This window comes from Mesoplodon densirostris, chromosome 10 (assembly GCF_025265405.1).
Source record: "Mesoplodon densirostris isolate mMesDen1 chromosome 10, mMesDen1 primary haplotype, whole genome shotgun sequence".
Lineage (NCBI taxonomy): Eukaryota > Metazoa > Chordata > Mammalia > Artiodactyla > Ziphiidae > Mesoplodon > Mesoplodon densirostris.
This window is the reverse complement of record NC_082670.1, coordinates 105,567,757-105,583,897: the sequence shown is the minus strand read 5'-3', so window position 1 is coordinate 105,583,897 and position 16,141 is coordinate 105,567,757. Positions and strand designations below refer to the sequence as shown.

General features: G+C 57.7%; 2 protein-coding genes across 5 annotated transcripts in view; both read right to left on the bottom strand.

Annotated features, from left to right (window-relative positions):
- Window positions 1-1,544: 1,544 nt before the first annotated feature.
- Window positions 1,545-6,665, bottom strand: RHO (rhodopsin). Its single transcript, XM_060110400.1, has 5 exons — window positions 6,305-6,665; window positions 4,264-4,432; window positions 2,854-3,019; window positions 2,509-2,748; window positions 1,545-1,655 (listed from the first exon to the last, which is right to left on the bottom strand). The coding sequence occupies exons 1-5, from the start codon at window positions 6,663-6,665 to the stop codon at window positions 1,545-1,547; spliced, it is 1,047 nt and encodes a 348-aa protein (XP_059966383.1).
- Window positions 6,666-13,447: 6,782 nt separating this feature from the next.
- The window catches only part of IFT122 (intraflagellar transport 122), a 70,330-nt gene continuing 67,636 nt past the window's right edge, over window positions 13,448-16,141 (bottom strand). For 2 of the 4 annotated variants that reach the window (XM_060111598.1, XM_060111596.1), the window contains 3 exons: window positions 14,818-14,897; window positions 14,392-14,556; window positions 13,904-14,045 (listed from right to left, as the gene is read on the bottom strand). In XM_060111598.1, coding sequence (XP_059967581.1) covers window positions 13,941-14,045; window positions 14,392-14,556; window positions 14,818-14,897 — 350 coding nt within the window. In that variant the 3' untranslated portion in view covers window positions 13,904-13,940. The other 2 variants (XM_060111597.1, XR_009533649.1) reach the window with 2 other exon arrangements.

Sequence of the window (16,141 nt, the reverse complement as noted above, 5' to 3'; positions counted from 1 at the left end):
CTGGGCCTGCTCCCCCCACCTTGTACTCCCAGGGGGCTCTGACGGTTGCCCAAACCAGGCAACCCAGGGTCAAGGGCCAGGTGGACGCTGCCCTGTTCCAATCCATCCTGCAGATAAAGAGCTTGAGAGTGACAAAAACCACCACCATCAACACCAGGTATAGGAGCTGAGCTTTTAATACCCCAATTTGCCTTCATCTCCAGGCAGAGCTGGGGAGAGGTAGAGCTTCCAGCTTTGGTGATGCGGAGGAGCAGGGGCAGTTGCTGAAGCAGCTCAGTTTCGATGCCCCAGCGTCCCAGCCAGTTTCACAGCAACAACTCTCCACAGTGAAGAATGGACTGGAGCCGCCGAAGTCTCGCCCAGCAAGGGACCCGAAATCTGAGACCTGTGAACATGCCCAGGGAAGGTGGGCCCAGCCAGATTTCCCATTTTTTGTTTCTAAGCTCTTTGAGACAAGGGTGACATTGGGGACCCAGCTCCCCATTAAATGTGGGCAGGTAAGCATGGCTTCTAGAAGCTCCATACTGGCCCAGAGATGATGCAGCCTGAGTGCTGGGGAGGAGAACAAGTGGTTTCCGGAAGCTGAGAGAAAGGCCTGTCTCTCCATGGGCCACACTGAAAAGGGGTGGCCCTAGTCCCAGGGCTCCATGCTGGAGGTGAGATCCCCGGGCCTCGGTCCCACACTCTGGACCCCTGATGTTGTTTTTTCAGTCCTGATGACTGCATTTTGCATTTCCTTGAACTGTCCCTCCCGTGGCCCAACACCCAGCCCTGGTCTGGCCTTGATGTCTGGCTCATTTTTATAAACCTGCTGAAGCTGGTTGCTCAGGGCCTTGCCCAATCTCAAAATGGTCACTATCAAGAGGAGATGATCATAGCAATGAATTAATTATATTCATTGATATTATTTATAATGTTAACTACAGTCTGTACAGCTCCTTACCATTTACAAAGTGCTCACACACCCATACGCACATGCACACGCACACACACAATCTCATTTGATCTTCACAGCAGCTGTGTGGGGGATTTGGAATTTCCACTTTATGGGGCAAGAAAGTGAGGCCCAAGGAGGAAAACAACTGCTCAAGGTCATCAGCCAGGGGTGAGCTGCTGCTGCTAACATGGTTTTGAGAGGATAGATAAGCTCTCCCTGGCCATTCATCACTCCATTCATGTCTCCATTCATTCCTTCCTTCAACCATCTAGCATTTATTAAGCACCTACTATGTGCCCCACTCTGTGCTACACGCTTATCCCTAAGCTGGGACACTTTTCCAGAGCAAGAGTTCTCGTGTGCCTGAGAGATGAATTTGGGGGGAAAGCGGGGTACAGATCCCACCGGCCCCTGGGAAATCAGGACTCCAGACTGGGCTGTCCCTGCCAAGTGAGGAGCCTCATTTTTCTCTCATTAATTCTCTTTTTGTTTGTTTGTTTAAACTCAGGGAGCCTGTGTGACCTGGTTCCGACAGGCACGGCTCCTGATGGAGCAGCTAGGGTGGAGGGCGGGGGCTGGGAGACTCCTACAGTTGGCCACAGAGTCCTTAGGCAGGCGCCACCTGGCTGGTCTCTGTCTTGGAGGCAGTGGTGGAGACCTCATCGTCACCCAGTGGGTTCCTGCCACAGCACAGGGTGGTGAGCATGCAGTTCCGGAACTGGAAGAAAGGGCATGAGTCAGTGTCAGGGTCCCCCAAAATGTGGGTGGCAACCGGCATGGTCGGTGAGATTTGCCTCCACCCCCTTCCCGCTTCTGGCCTTCCCAGCCTCCACTCCCCTCTCAAATGGCTCCCTGGAGGAACTTACTAAGCCTTCGCAACCCCACCCGGAAATGCCAGGACCAAACCTCAGGGGGCTTTGTCACTGGTGAGGCTCCATGATGCCCTCTGTGTGCCAAGGGCTATCTGTAAATTATCTCATTTAACCCAAGAGTTTAGGATTTCACCCTTCCTATGGATGAAGAAACTGACGTCCAAAGAAGGGAAGTGACTTGCCCAAGGTCACACAGCTAGAAACTAGCAGAGCTGGGATTTGAACCCAATATGTCTGACTCCATGTTTTCCCCACTGGATCAAGGGATCTGCAGAGGAACCACTGGTCTGTGTTAAAGGACCGCGCTTTATCCTTTCATTCCTCAGAACAAGACTTTTTAGCGCCCTGTCCAGCTGTGTGGAAACTGTCACCTCTTCCCAGGCTTGGGATTTTGACCGTTTGACCTTTAAAGCAGGCCTCTGAAACCATCTGGACTGGTGCTTCTCATTCTTGAGCCAGCATCAGAGCCACCTGGAGGGCTTGTTAGAAATGCAGGTTCCTGGGCCCACCCTGAGCCTATAATCAGAAGGTCTGGGGGTTGGCCCAGGAGTCTGAATTTCTCCCAGATGACTCTGACGCCCCGGAAGACCAACTCTCTGACCATTTTGCAGGTGGAAAGACTGAGGGCCCAGTCAAGAATGTGGCTTGTCCTCCTGTGGCCTTGGGGGACCTGGACCCTCCCGCCCCACCAACAGGCACCTGCTTGTTCATCATGATGTAGATGACGGGGTTGTAGATGGCAGAACTCTTGGCAAAGAACGACGGGATGGTCATGAAGATGGGGCCAAAGTTGGAGCCCTGGTGGGTGAAAATGTAGAACGCCACGCTGGCATAGGGCACCCAGCAGATCAGGAAAGCAACGACCATGATGACGACCATGCGAGTGACCTCCTTCTCGGCCTTCTGTGTGGTGGCCGACTCCTGCTGTTGGGCAGCTGCCTGCGGGGACACAGGGCCTGGTGTCAGACTGAGGCTCCTCTGGAACGGGGGCTGGGCTCAGCCCAGTCAATGTGCATGTCCCCAGCGCCCAGCATAGGACCATACCTCCTTGACTGTGAAGACCAGCTGCCCATAGCAGAAGAAGATGATGACCATGGGGATGGAGAAGTGGACCACGAACATGTAGACGACGAAGGACTCATTGTTGACCTCTGGCGAGGGCGTGTAGTAGTCAACCCCGCAGGAGCACTGCATTCCCTCTGGGATGTACCTGAGGACCCGTGGGGGGATGGGGCGGGAGGGGCAAAGGGAGACCCACATGTGAGGGACTTGGGAACAGGCACAGCTGACCAGAGTCCCCTGCCACCGCCTACTGTAGGGCTGGTCTCACTCTGGGCCTCACTTTCCCTCTCTGTAAAATGGGGATAATAAACCTCTCCTTGGTTGTGCGACTGAGGATCACATTGACTGAGGTAAGCGATTCAAATGCACCTGTGGAAACAGTGTTGTTTCACTGTTCGTTTGGTGCCGTGTTATCCCGGTACCACAGTCTCTCCAAGTCTCTCATTCCAGAGGCACCCCCCCCACCCCTTCTCCGCCCCGCCCAGCCCGGCCTGCCACTCCCTAGCAGCCGGAGGCCAGGCCTCGGGCCACGCAGGGCACAGGTCAGAGGGGAGAAGGGAAAAGCCCTCCCAAGCTCTGTATTTGAGGCGCCCAGGTCTTTCTAGGCCAAAGAGGGGCACACGGGGTAACTAAGGGATACTTGCACTTCCTGGAAACGGGAGGCCCCCGGGGCGTCTGGTTAGGATGTTTGGGTGATTTCAGACTATGGTGACACTGGACCGACCTCGGAAAACCCAGTGTCTGTTAGCTGTGCCTACGAGGATGTAACCGGGCCAGACTGGAGAAGACAGGGAAGGGGGCCAGAGTTTTTTGTCCCTTGCTGAATTGCTCAAATTCAGCAAGGGGCAAAGAACACTGGCCCCAGGAAGACTGAGAGAGGAGGAAAGTGGAGAGAGATGGGACTTTCCCGGAAGCAGAGGGACACGAGGCCACCCACAGAGTCACTAGTCCAATGTCCGGAACCACTGTCCACCGCAACCCCAGCTCATCTCAGCCCATTTGGAGAGAATGGCCTAGAGTCTGGACAGGACTGCTTCCCAGAGGCCACAATGTCACACCTGCACAAGGGAGGCTCTGCCTCTCCAGGTGCTGAGGCCTAAGATCAGAGGAGCTGCTCAACAGGGCACTGGACCAAAGAGGATTGGAATCTGGCCCTGGCTTAGTCGCGGATTAGGGGCACAGCCAAGGTGACGGGTTGGGGCGTCTTGGAGTCTCCTTGACATGGGGACCAGCCCCATAGCAGCGTCAGGGGCTGACCCTCTCTTCCCTGCCCTAAACCTCAACCCCATGACAGTTGCCAGCTCGGGACCTGGAACCAGACAGCTCCCCTGGCTGGAGGACCCTACGAAGAGCCCTGGAGACCCTTCCTTCCCTTCCACTCGGTGCTGTTACCTGGACCAGCCGACGAGGGGGGGCGCGGCACAGGCCAGAGCCATGATCCAGGTGAGGGCGAGGCCCATGATGGCATGGTTCTCCCCGAAGCGGAAGTTGCTCATGGGCTTACACACCACCACGTACCGCTCGATGGCCAGGACCACCAAGGACCACAGGGCAATTTCACCTGCAAGGTAGCCAGCTGTCAGTCAACACGCCACGTGGCTGGACCTGTCTAAGGAGGGGGAGCTCCCCTGAGGGATGGGGAGAGGGCGGCCAGGAAGGCACCTGGGGGCGGACCTGGAGCAAGGCCTTAGGGTGGGGAGGGCCTGGACATTGAAGAGGGGGTGCGGGGCAGAGGGGCCACTATGCCGCGCAGAGTAACTCCCAGGAAAGTTAGTTCAGCTCAAGAGCTCTGGGTTCTTGAGGGACACAGAAATTGGGTCATGGGGTCATGGCTGGACTGGGAGCCCTGTAGGGAGTTTTTATAGAAAAATGTGTCCTTCATGGGGCAGCAGGCAGAGTTCCTGTCAAAAGATATTGCAGAGGGCTTCCCTGGTGGCGCAGTGGTTGAGAGTCCACCTGCCGATGCAGGGGACACGGGCTCGTGCCCCGGTCTGGGAAGATCCCACATGCCACGGAGCGGCTGGGCCCCTGCGCGTCCGGAGCCTGTCCTCCGCAACGGGAGAGGCCACAACAGTGAGAGGCCCGCGTACCGCAAAAAAAAAAAGATATTGCAGAGGCAGCAGAAGCCTGGAGTTGGGAGGCCTTCCCTCCCTCTTGGGCAGCAGCCTCTCCCCTCCAGGGAAACGTAATAACACGAGTTATGTGGGACCCTCTCCTAGGAGCCAAGGAGCTGCATAATGTTTTGCTCAGAGAAGGAGGAGGAAATAATGATGTGATTCAGACATCTGCCCTGCACATCACCCCAGAAACTCAGGAGGGAGGGTGGCCATAGGATTTATCAACCAAACTAGGACATTTCTGAGAGTGAAAGGGACCACTAGTGAGTATTCCAGGACCATAGTTGTAGCAGAGACGTGCCCGCCTGTGTTGCACCCTTCTGGCCTGAGACTGTGTGACTGTGGTCGTTGAAGGTGACAAACACCCAGTGACGGCCAGAGTCCCAGGAATGGGGCAGAGGCAGCAGCCTGGACACAGGTGGGAGAGGGAAGACAGGAGGCAGAGCGTCCTTGTGGCTGGTGCTAGGCTCTCCCTGTCACCCTGGCTCTGTAATAATGACCTCCCGTGTCTCCTGCTTGCCTGAGAGGCCGTGTGTACCCAGGGAATGTTCCTGGATCTGAGCCAGGAGACCTACGCCCTGGTCACTGCCCGGCCATATCCCTAAGTCATTCTTCCCCTCTGCACACTGCAGTTTTCTCATCTGCTAAATGGGATCTATTCTCTGCAGAGAATCAGTTTTTCAGTTAAAGAAAGTATTTTAAACTATGGTTCAAAGCTATACAGATCACCTCACAGGTCTAACGTCTCCCTGTGAATGGACTCATCAACGCAGAAAGCATTCAAGCACGGCAGAGAGGCTGGAGGCGGGCTGGGAGGGAGTCAGCTAGATGCTGGAGAAGGACCGAGCCCATCGCCCAGTACAGGCAGTCCAGTGACTGGAGGACTGGGAGCCCTGAACACAGGGATCTGTCTTGTCCAACTCTATCCCCAGTGCCCAATGTGGGTCTGACCCAGCACAGCTGCTGCGAGGGAAGCAGAATATGTCCTGAAGGGCCTCAGAGACATGGGCTTGAAACTCTGCCCCGCCAGAAATTTGATGTGACCCCAGCAAGGCCCTTGAATTCTCTCATCTGCTTCCTTGCTGGAAAGCAAGACAATGATCCCACTCCAAGTGAGATCAACAGTGTTCAGTGCCCACCCTCAACAAACGGCAGCCTAGCTCATCATCACGAAAGTGTTTGTTGATTAAGTGAGGGCTTTGGGTAATGGCCTCTCAGCCACCATCCCCAAGGCATAGGCTATCCCCAGACACCGCCCCCTCACACCGCAAGCTCCTGGCTCCTGTAGCCCCCGTCACCCGCACCCCAGCTCATACCGCCCAGGGTGGCAAAGAAGCCCTCCAGATTGCATCCCGTGGGCCCGAAGATGAAGTACGCGTGCATAGAGGTGTAGAGGGTGGTGGTGAAGCCACCAAGGACCATGAAGAGGTTGGCCACGGCCAGGTTGAGCAGGATGTAGTTCAGAGGCGTGCGCAGCTTCTTGTGCTGGACCGTGACGTAGAGCGTGAGGAAGTTGATGGGGAAGCCGAGCATGATCAGCAGGAACATGTAGGCGGCCAGCACGGAGAACTGCCACGGCTCAGCCAGGTAGTACTGCGGGTACTCGAAGGGGCTGCGCACCACGCCTGTGTGGTTAGAGAAAGGCACGTAGAAGTTCAGGCCCTCCGTCCCGTTCATGGCTGCGGCCCTTGTAGCTGCCCTGTGGCAGCTCCAACCAGAGGATGTTTCTGAGGCCTGAGCTCAGTCACACAGGGCTCCGGCTGGATGACTCCAGGCTCTGAAACCGGCCCCCCCCCCAGGCCCTTATAAAGTGACCTCCCCTCCCTAAGCTCCTGGCTGAATCAGCACCTGCGCGATTGGGGGCGTTATTAATCATATTAATCTTCACTGCTGCAACTGGGGGCCTAATTGGCTTCCAAGAGGGGCCAAGGTGACTCCAGGTAGAAGGCTGCCGTCAGGGAAGGGAGGTGCTGGGGACCCTGGGAAAGGGCAGGAGGCCCGCCCCCAACTCTCCTGTCCCCGAGGAATCTCTGTCATCTCAGTTGATGGCCTTGGCCTGGCATTGGGACCTCTGACTCCGTACCCACTTCCCTCTGGCTTAGTGCAAGCAAACTTCGTCTTCCTCCCAAATGGACCATGAGCTCCCAGAGGGCAGAGGTGCCGGTTATTCTCTCATCCCCTCACTCAGCCCCTCACCCATTCCTTCCCCACCTAAGTCACCTCCTGGCTCATCCAGTCACCGCATACTGAGTAGCCCATCTGCCAGGTTGTGAGCTTCACAAGGGCAGGGCACTCCCCATGGCAGACACAAGCCTGGCATCACCCAGGAGCTCAAAAAGCGTTTGTTACACTGAATTGGAATTCACTTGCTCACTCGTTCAACAATCACTTATGTGCAGGCCACTGGGGAGCCGAAGCTCGAGGAAAGAGGAGCTTACAGGCTGAGGAGGACTCCCGTGTGGGAAGAACAGCTCCTCGCCCAGGGAGGAAGGCTGCCTACCCGCGGAGATGTCCAGGGAGACAATGTTTTGAGGGAGGGGGGACACTGTGCCAGGTTGCCAAGTGGGGAAGACAGTGTAGACTGAAGACAAAGGCTGGGCAGAGGCCTGAGGCCCATGTGGGATGTGGCCGCACGTGGGCTGGGGCCAGCTCTGGTGGGGCTCAGTGCTGGGGGCTTTATCTAGGGGCAGGGGATAGTGCCTCGGGCAGATCTCGGGGACAGAAAGGTGGCTCAAAAGCCCTCAAAGATGGATTGAAGGGAGCGAAGATGGAGGAGGGGACCAAGATGGGGGTGACCGAAGCAGGGAGGGGACAATGGCCCTAGGGGCTCCTGAAGGAAGGCCCTTGACTGCAGGAGGTGAGCTGTGCCAAACTCATGTCAGGCACCAGATCCCTGCAATGAGTGAGGCAGGCGTGGTCCTGGGCACCCTGCGTGAAGGGGAGGGGGACCCCGGAAACAGGACTGGCTGGACCCTGCAGCACACAGGATGCGACCTGGGATGTCTGGTCAGGCCGGGTTGGGACCGTGGGCCTTGGATGCCGGGTGATAGGCAATGCCGTGAGGGCGGGTCCCAGGACAGCGGGATGAGCTCTGGGGGAAAATGAGGGCCCCCATGTATAGCAGGATGGTGAGGACATCCCCCAGGAGTGAACTGGGAGCCTGGCCTTCGGGTGCTCAATGACCACGGTCCAGCCACACATTTTTATCCAGCACCTACTGTGATCCACACAAGGTGCTCAGTTCTGGGGGACAGAGTGGACAAGAAGGACCAAGCCCCTGCCTGCAGGAAGTATCTTTCTGTGGGAGCGAGGAGGGCCCCACAAACAAACAATGAAACCAGTAACAACAGGGTAAGTTCAGATGGCAACTCACTCCCAGCGCACGGTTGTCTAGAGCAGCCCAGGAAAGCCTCTCTGAGAACTCAAGGGTGGAAGGAGTTCTGGGGGCGGGTAGAGACGCTCAGGGAGAGAGAACAGAAAGTGCAAAGGCCCTGAGGCTGGGAATACAGGCCGGCCAGGGAAGTGTACCAGTCTTCGAGACTTCCATCACTTAAGTTCCCTCATGCCAGTTTATCTTCCCACCTGGGTTTCCTACACCTGTCTGCTCAGAAATGTGCCCCCTTCCCTCCAGCCCACCTGGGGCTCCAGACCCCTGTGGCCCCGGGCAGGGTCAGGACTTGCGCAGGGAAGCCTGATGAAATGTGTGCTGGTGAATGAGCCAGGGGCAGGCGTGGCGGGTGGGGGGGGCGTGGCCTCTCAAAGTGCAAGGCGCTTGGCTCAGTGATTAGGCCTGTCGTTAATGAGGTCAAGGTGAAGAGTTTCTGATGCGGCCCTTGGTAGCCAGACGGAAGGAGAGACAGTGGACACCCTGGGTCAACACCAGCCCACACAGCCCTGCCCAGGCCGGGCTGAGCCCTCGACCCTCGACCTCAGGACTTTGCTTGTTACCTCCTAATGCTTATGACAACCTGGAAGCTTTTAATTCTTATTCTGTTCATGTGTCTTTTGTTCATCTCCTAGGCTGTAACGTTTGAGTCCCTCGGGGTAGGCTGGGGTCTGTCCTGCTCACCACAGGGCCCCAGAGCCCAGCTCCACACACAGCAGGAGCATGTAAATCATTTCCCCTGAACCTGAACGAGCTGGGATTTCTGTTTGGTTCACTGAAGTATTCCCTGGGGTCTGGCACATAATAGGTGCTCAAGAAATGTTTGTGGACTGAGGGGATGGATCTAGGTTACATCAGGAAGTGCTTCTCTTCTCTAAAACTCAGGTTCACCCTCTGTAGGAAAGTCTAATAATCCCACGCTCACAGGGTGAGGAGATGGGGGGTTAAAGGCCATCCCTGAAGTGATGGAGCTCTGTTCTGTAACGCATGATAAAGAATTTAAAAAAAAAAAAAAAAAAGCTCTTTTTGTTCAGAGGAACAGGCTCATGGAGCGAGCAGGAAGGTCACTAGAAGACACCTACTCTGACCCCCTCCTTGCCGCATTTTGCAGGTGGGGAGACCAAGGCCCCTGGTTGGCAGGGAGTCACCCAGGTCATGTGACAAACCTGCCTGGCCACCTCTCCCTCCTGCCCCAAAGACGGCTCTCAGGAAGAGCTTCCGTTCATAATTCACACCACGGTGCCAATGACAAAAGAGGGCTGCGCTGGGGTGCTGGTAAAGGCTTGACTGAGTCGGTCAAGCCTGGGCAGCAGTGGTGGAGACGGCACTGGGCTCAAGCCTGTGGCTCTCGGTTGCCAAGAGAGCCCCGGAAGGCCTGCTTCCCCTCTCAGTTCGCTGGGACTAGAAAACTCTGGGGATCCACGCCCACCTGCATGGTAAACCTGATCTGCTTTCCCCACCAGGGAAAGCGCTCACAGACCTTCAGGCCTGACGATATAGGTCTCACGGTCCTCCCTCGCTGGACTGAGGCTCTGCGGCCACAAGGCCAGGTGTAGCCCAGCCCTCCCCCGTTCCCCGTGCCTCAGTTTCCTGTAGGTGATCAGTGAGCGTTGCTGAAAGCGTTAACCTCTTCTGAACCTCGTTCATTCCACAGCCATGGAGCGCCCCCGCCAGCTCTACGCGTCCGGGCGCCCACCCATCACACGATCATTTCCTATTCAGTAGTCATCAGTGTCAGTGACGGTCTTATGTGTCTCCTGACCAATGGCCCATCTCTCTCTAGAAGGCAGGGCCGGCTCGGCCTGTTCTTGGCTACATCTGAGCTCGCAGCCCAGAGTAGGTGCTCAATAAAGATTTGCCCAGTGAAGGAACATCTGCTCCCAGCCCCGTGAGGAGGCCTCAGTCCCCTCTGACCACTGGGGGAAATGAGGTTCCTCGGCAGAGCCTGAATGGAGGCCAGGCGGCTAGCCCTCCAGCCTGAGCTCTTGTCCCCTGTGTCAGGAGGTTTAGAGAGCGGCGCAGAGCACACGAGGGCCAAGCCCGGGTGTGGGCGAACTTCTGAGCCGCTGCCCCTCTTGGCCAGGCTGAAAACAAGCTGGGAGGAGCCATAAGGAGTGGCGCTGGGGCCGCCAGGGATGGCCACCTCTGCTTCCCCGGGCCAGCCCCTCTGGCACACCAGGGGTAGGGCTCCTACTTGGCTGTGGAGGATTAGGGTTTAGGGGACAGTGCGCAAATAGCTCGTAAGCCTCTGCGTGGAGGTGCTGCTTGGTCAGCAGCACCCCCCTCCTCTTCCCCGCCTCCTCTCACTGGCTTAGCCCCACAGGCTGCGTCACCACAGCTGAGTGAGGCCTTAGACTGAGCTGAGAATGTCAAGGGGGGAGAGGGAAGGAGAGGCCGACTCTCCTCTCCTTCCGGCCTCCTCTCCTCCCGCCCCACTTCCTTCCTCCTTCTTCCTTCCCTCCCACTGCAACATTTGGCCTGAGCTGGGTGCTGGGGACACTGAGATGAATCCTAGACAGTCCCTGTCCTCAAGGAGCTCCCAGGCTTAGGAGGCAGCAGACAAAGGGAAAACTAATAACCGTGAGGGGTGGGAATATGCTCCAGCCCCAGGGCTGTGCCCAGAGGAGCGAGATTTGGACCAGGAGGGAGGGAAGCTCCCCAGCCTAGGCAGGGGGACAGCTGGGTCCAGGTCCAGGGAGCGAAGGGCCGGCTGGTGTAGAGGTGCCGGGGCCACGGGATGGGATGGCAGGGGAGGCAGGAGGGCCTACGAGTCCGGGGGGCCAGCTGGCGGCCAGCAGGGGCCACTAAAGTTACAAGCAGGGGAGGGGCATGGCCGGGTTCCATTCCAGGAGATGTTCTGGAGTCTGGCTGGAGGAGTAACAGGGTGTACTTGGGCATGTGCTGGGCCCAGGGTGACAGCCCTGCCCAGTGGTGGCCTCTCTGCTGGGGCTCCTACCTGCCCTGAGGTCAGGGCTGGCACAAGTGGAAGGTCATCTGGTATCTGCCACCGGCAGCAACCTTGGAGAAGGGGCACCTGCCCACCTGTTCGAGAGCCATGAGGGGCTCCCGGCTTCGGCAGCCTTGCTGGGGGTAGGTGCAGACACCAGTGGGCTGAGGCCGGGCTAGAGCCAGGGCCACCTAAGGTCTGGCCTGGGGCTCTTTCTGGGCCGCCCAATCCCCGCTTCCTTACCTCCTCCTTCCAGGAACTGGGAACAGTGCTGAGGACCTGGAGCCAAGAGGTCAGGATCGAGTCGCAGCCTGAACCACTTCCAAGCTGCACAGCCTCTGGCAGCCACTCCTCTCCCCGGGCCTCAGTCTCCTCTTAGTGAGACAGGCATCTCGAGACCCTGGTGGTGCCTTCCTCACTGTGGCATGGGAGGGGCTGTCAGGGTCATCTGACACAGACTGAGGCTGGAACCTCAGTGTCAGAGCTGGAGGGGCCTCTTGTACAGATGGGAAAACAGCCTTGGAGAGAGGGCTGGACCTGGCCAAGGCCTTGTCCAGGTCGCAACAGGAGAGCAGCAGGACACAGTGCTCACGCACAAGGGCTGTGCCTGCCTGTGTCTCTGTCTCGATTCAATAAATATTTGACGAATGAAAGAAAAGAGAATGTTACTGAGCCTCAGTCTCAGCATCTGTACAATGGACATTCTTGAAGACGGCTGAGGGTTACAGAAGATGATACATGGAAAGTGGTTGGCACCATGTCTGGCGCTCAGTCAGGGCCAGACTTAACGGGAGCTCAGACCCAGGCCTCTGGAGCCCAGCTCCCCTGTGGCAGCAGAACCTGGCACAGCACACCCTCACCTCTGCGTCGTTCGACTGAGAGGATGCACGCCGGAGTCTCAGGCTGGGCCCCTCCCCCGCCTCTAGCCTCCATCTGATCTGTCACTGTGATTGATGCCTGTTAGGTGGCGTGGGGGGGGGGCTGTTTTTTCCCTCTCCTTTCTCCCAGCCATATGCAAGTGCTTTCAGTTCAAGTAATGCGCTAATGGAAATCCTAACACATTAATAAATGTTTAGCGCGAGAGAGAGGATGCATGATCGTAAGTAATTAGACACTCAACGAAGGAGTTCTGTTGGCACAACTGTCTGGCTCCCTTTCTGTATTTTCCTCCACCATCCCCTAAGAGAGATGCAGAGGGAGGCAGTGAGGAGAGGGTGGGCAGGGGTCCAGCTCTGGACTCACCACTGGGTGGCCTCTGCAGCTGCTCCTTTCTCCAGGCCTCAGGGTCTTCATCCCTCCAATGGGGACATTTGTCCCGCTCTGCCCACTTCACAGATGCCCTGTAAAGTATCAATATCTAATCACCAGGGTGGTTTTCCACACATTCCCTGGCAGCCCAGTTCCCTTCTTCCTGCCATCAGGACTTTGTATAAAGCACTGGACTGCTCGCTGCCTCCTGGGCAGGTAGAGCGGAGGGCGAAGGGAGAGGCCTCAGGACAGGACAGGGGCTTCCCAGCCAGGGCACCAGCACCTCCGCTCGCCCCCATGGCGGCAGAACGGAAATCACCCCCCTCCGTCACTGAGCCAGCCTATGAGAACTGAGCCAGCCTAGGAAGCACGGCTGGCACAGAAAAGGTCCCCAATAAATGTCAGCTCCCCTCCACAGCTTCCCATCGGCCCTCAAGCTGCCGAATCAGACACTTGCTGGTGCTCAGGAGAAGGGACCTTGCTGGAACCTCAAACGAAACCCACGCGCTCCAGGAGCTGAAGGAAGGGGAAAGCCTCAGGTCAGCTTGGGGGGCTAGGGGATGGTGGGGAGGAGGGGGGCCTGGCCCCAGCTGGGAAGTAGAGGGTCGACTCCTCAGCAGCCCTCTTTGCCACCTTCTTTAGAGCCAGGTATCTTATTTTCTCGTTGAGATGGAGCCCCATTAAAACCAAAATAAATAAATAAATATTTTTAAAAACCCGTTCCCCTACCATTCCCATATTGCCATTTCGATTAGATTAAATTTTAAGAGCACACAAATGTAATTTCCTCTCAGATCAAATTAGAAACAGGTGCACTTTTGCATAAGGAAATTAAGTTGCAGACAATACGAAGATTTGTGAAAATGCAGGCACGGATGATGAAAATAAGAAGCCCTTTTATTTGTAATTATTGAGGCAATCTGTTCGCAAAGTGTACATGTTAATGGTCTGACAGATCTGTGGACTCCAGCAGGCTGCCGTGAACAACTCAGAGCCGTTCTGAAAGTAACAGATTTTTTTTTTCTTAGAAAATATATGTACATTCTCTTCTCCCTCTCCTGGCAGTATTTACAAGGCATGAAATGCCATAAATAGGAATTCCGTGGTTACACAAGGCCCCTCCCTAGAGTCCAAACTTGATCTGGGCAGAAGACACATTCTGACAGTTTAACTCTTCCTTCGATAGCCCAGCTGCCTGCAAGGCGGCCGGGAGGGGGCAGGTGGTCCCGAGGCTGCCGGTCAGGGGCTGGGGTCATCGATGCGCCTCCGGCAGTAGGGGCAGCAGGTGTGCTGAAGCACCAGCAGCTCGTAGTCCTCTGAGTGGAACATCTGAGGAGAGACGGCCGGGGCCCCAGGCTGCAGCTCTGGGCGCTCAGCAGCCCCAAGCTTGGTGGGGACCACTGACCTTCCAAGGGCAGGTGGCTTGGCAGTGAGTCGGGACTAGAAACACCACATCCAGGCCACCTTTGTCTGAGGACTGGGAGGGAGGGGGAGAAGGTCTGAGGGCCCTTTTTTTCTAAATGAAGTTCAAAGGTGCATCACATTTGCCCAGCCCTCCTGGTTTAAGGGCAGGTACAGAGAGCACAGGGTCAGGGGCAAGTCCACTCCAGACAGCCCATGGAATGCACTTGACAGTGGGGAGGGCCTAAGGATGGCCGAGTCTTTCTCCCAACTCGGAGCCCTGGCCTTGGCCTTGGCCGCTGAGGGACACCTGTGCTCCTCCCAGCTGCCTGGCCTCCCTAAGGGGACATCTGGGAAACGGAAAAGCAGTGGAGACAAGAAACTGGGAACCACACGTGAGCTGCAGGCAGCAGGCAAGGTACCTGGAAGCAGGAGGGGCACATGGTGATGGACGCGTCGGGCAGGAGGGAGCGGAAGTACTGCCACCGCAGGGGCGGGGGCCAGCGCTTGATGAGCACATCCCGCCGGCTCATGGAGCGCAACACCGAGCGGTTCACCACCACGGGCACAAACTCCAAGCCACCTTGCTGTAGGGAAGGCAGGGAGAGGGGCACCAGGGCCCTCACTCAGCCACGGGGACATGTTTACGTGGGTTATGATCCCAGAGGACCCCAGACACTTCCCCCACCGGGTCCCTCAGTAGAACCTGGCCAGGCCACCTCTGTGAAGGCACCTCCTCTCCCCCGAGTGGCCTCGACAGGGAGTGTGCGCAGGAAAGGGACCCAAGACCGCCCTCCCAGCAGGCCTCATGGGCCTCAGCAGCCCGTCACTCAGAGGGGTGCCCTCACCTCGAAGCTCAGCTTGGCTGTGAAGGGGTCATCGTCTCCCATGGAGTCCAGGGTCTCGTCCAGCTTCAGAGTCTGGGAAGCTGCAGGAGCTGGTCAAGGACGGGACCTGAGGCCGAGGGACAGGCCCCACCCTCCCGATGCGTTGAGACCCACGGGAGCTCCCTCCAGGCCTTGCGTGGCGCTCTCCCTACCAGCCGTGGGGAAGCGTGGCAAGGTCTGTGGAGTGGCTTTCCAGATGGAGGGACGGAGGGAATGCAGGCCGGGGTGACGCCGCGGTCACACGAGGCCGGGGCCACACCCAGAGCACAGGTGGGGAAGGAGGAGACAAGGGGCTCTGACGGGCCTCTGCTGCCCCCTCAGACCAGGCACGGCTCACGGAGACCGTGTGAGCGGAGGCCTGTGGGTCTGCTGGTGTGGGAGCGGCAACGATGGGCCTGGCTGGAAACCACGGCCGGCAAACCCACCAGCTCCTGGAGAAACACTCAGCAGCTGCCGGGTGGTCTGCAGGCACCTGAGGTGGCCTCGCAGATCCTGTTTCAGGGAGAAGGCGGAGAGAGCGCCTGCGGATCCCAGGGAGCCGCCCGTCTGCCAGGCTGGCTGGGGCTCCGATGAGGAAGGGCCCCCCGGGGGAAGGGAGGCTGCTGGTGCTGAGTCTGGTGCGGGACGTGGCCCCGCACAGCAGCTCCGACCCAGCCTAAGCATCTGACGTGAGTGTGCAGAGGGCGGGCGTGCACGTAGACACGGTTCCCGCCTCCGTCCTTCAGTAAACAACTGCCTGGGTGTTCCTCAATCCTGCTTCCCCAAACGTGGTCCACAGACCAGCAGCATCGGCCTCGTCTGAAAGCTTATAGAAACACCGGCTCCTAGCCTGCCGAGACCTGCCCACCCAGCTGCTGCGTGCTCACAAGGCCCACCGTGTGCACGCCACGGCTCGGCTGGGACCATGACTGCGGTCCTGGCCACAGGGACACCTGACGTGTGGCCTGTGGCCCAAGTTGTTCCAGGGAGGGCGTGCCCCGGGGTTTATGCTGACACGCTGGGAGAAGCGCCGGGTGTCGCAGGGCTGATGGGATGCAGGCTGGGTACTGCTGGTGGGGACAGGGCAGGTGCGGCCTAAGAATGAAGCTACCAGAGGACAGCAGGCCCCAGAGGACAGGAGGCAGGCTCCCGTCAGCGCTGAGTGAGCATCTGGGTGAGGCTGAGCACCCGTCCATGCTAGGTTTCTCTACACCCTTTTGTTGCTTGGCCTGTCCAAGTTGTGTTTCTGTCCCTTGTCCGTAAAAGCGACCTGACCAGAAGAGCTGGGCCACCGATAAGGCGTCAC

What these genes read in the sequence shown, in the direction of transcription:
- RHO (XM_060110400.1), bottom strand. Translation starts at nt 6,665, where the DNA reads ATGAACGGGACGGAGGGCCTGAACTTCTACGTGCCTTTCTCTAACCAC. An exon ending in CCCCTCGTCGGCTGGTCCAG is followed by an intron (nt 3,020 to 4,263) that starts GTAACAGCACCG and finishes ACGGGTCCTCAG; the next exon opens with GTACATCCCAGAGGGAATGC. An exon ending in ACATCATGATGAACAAGCAG is followed by an intron (nt 1,656 to 2,508) that starts GTGCCTGTTGGT and finishes CCTTTCTTCCAG; the next exon opens with TTCCGGAACTGCATGCTCAC.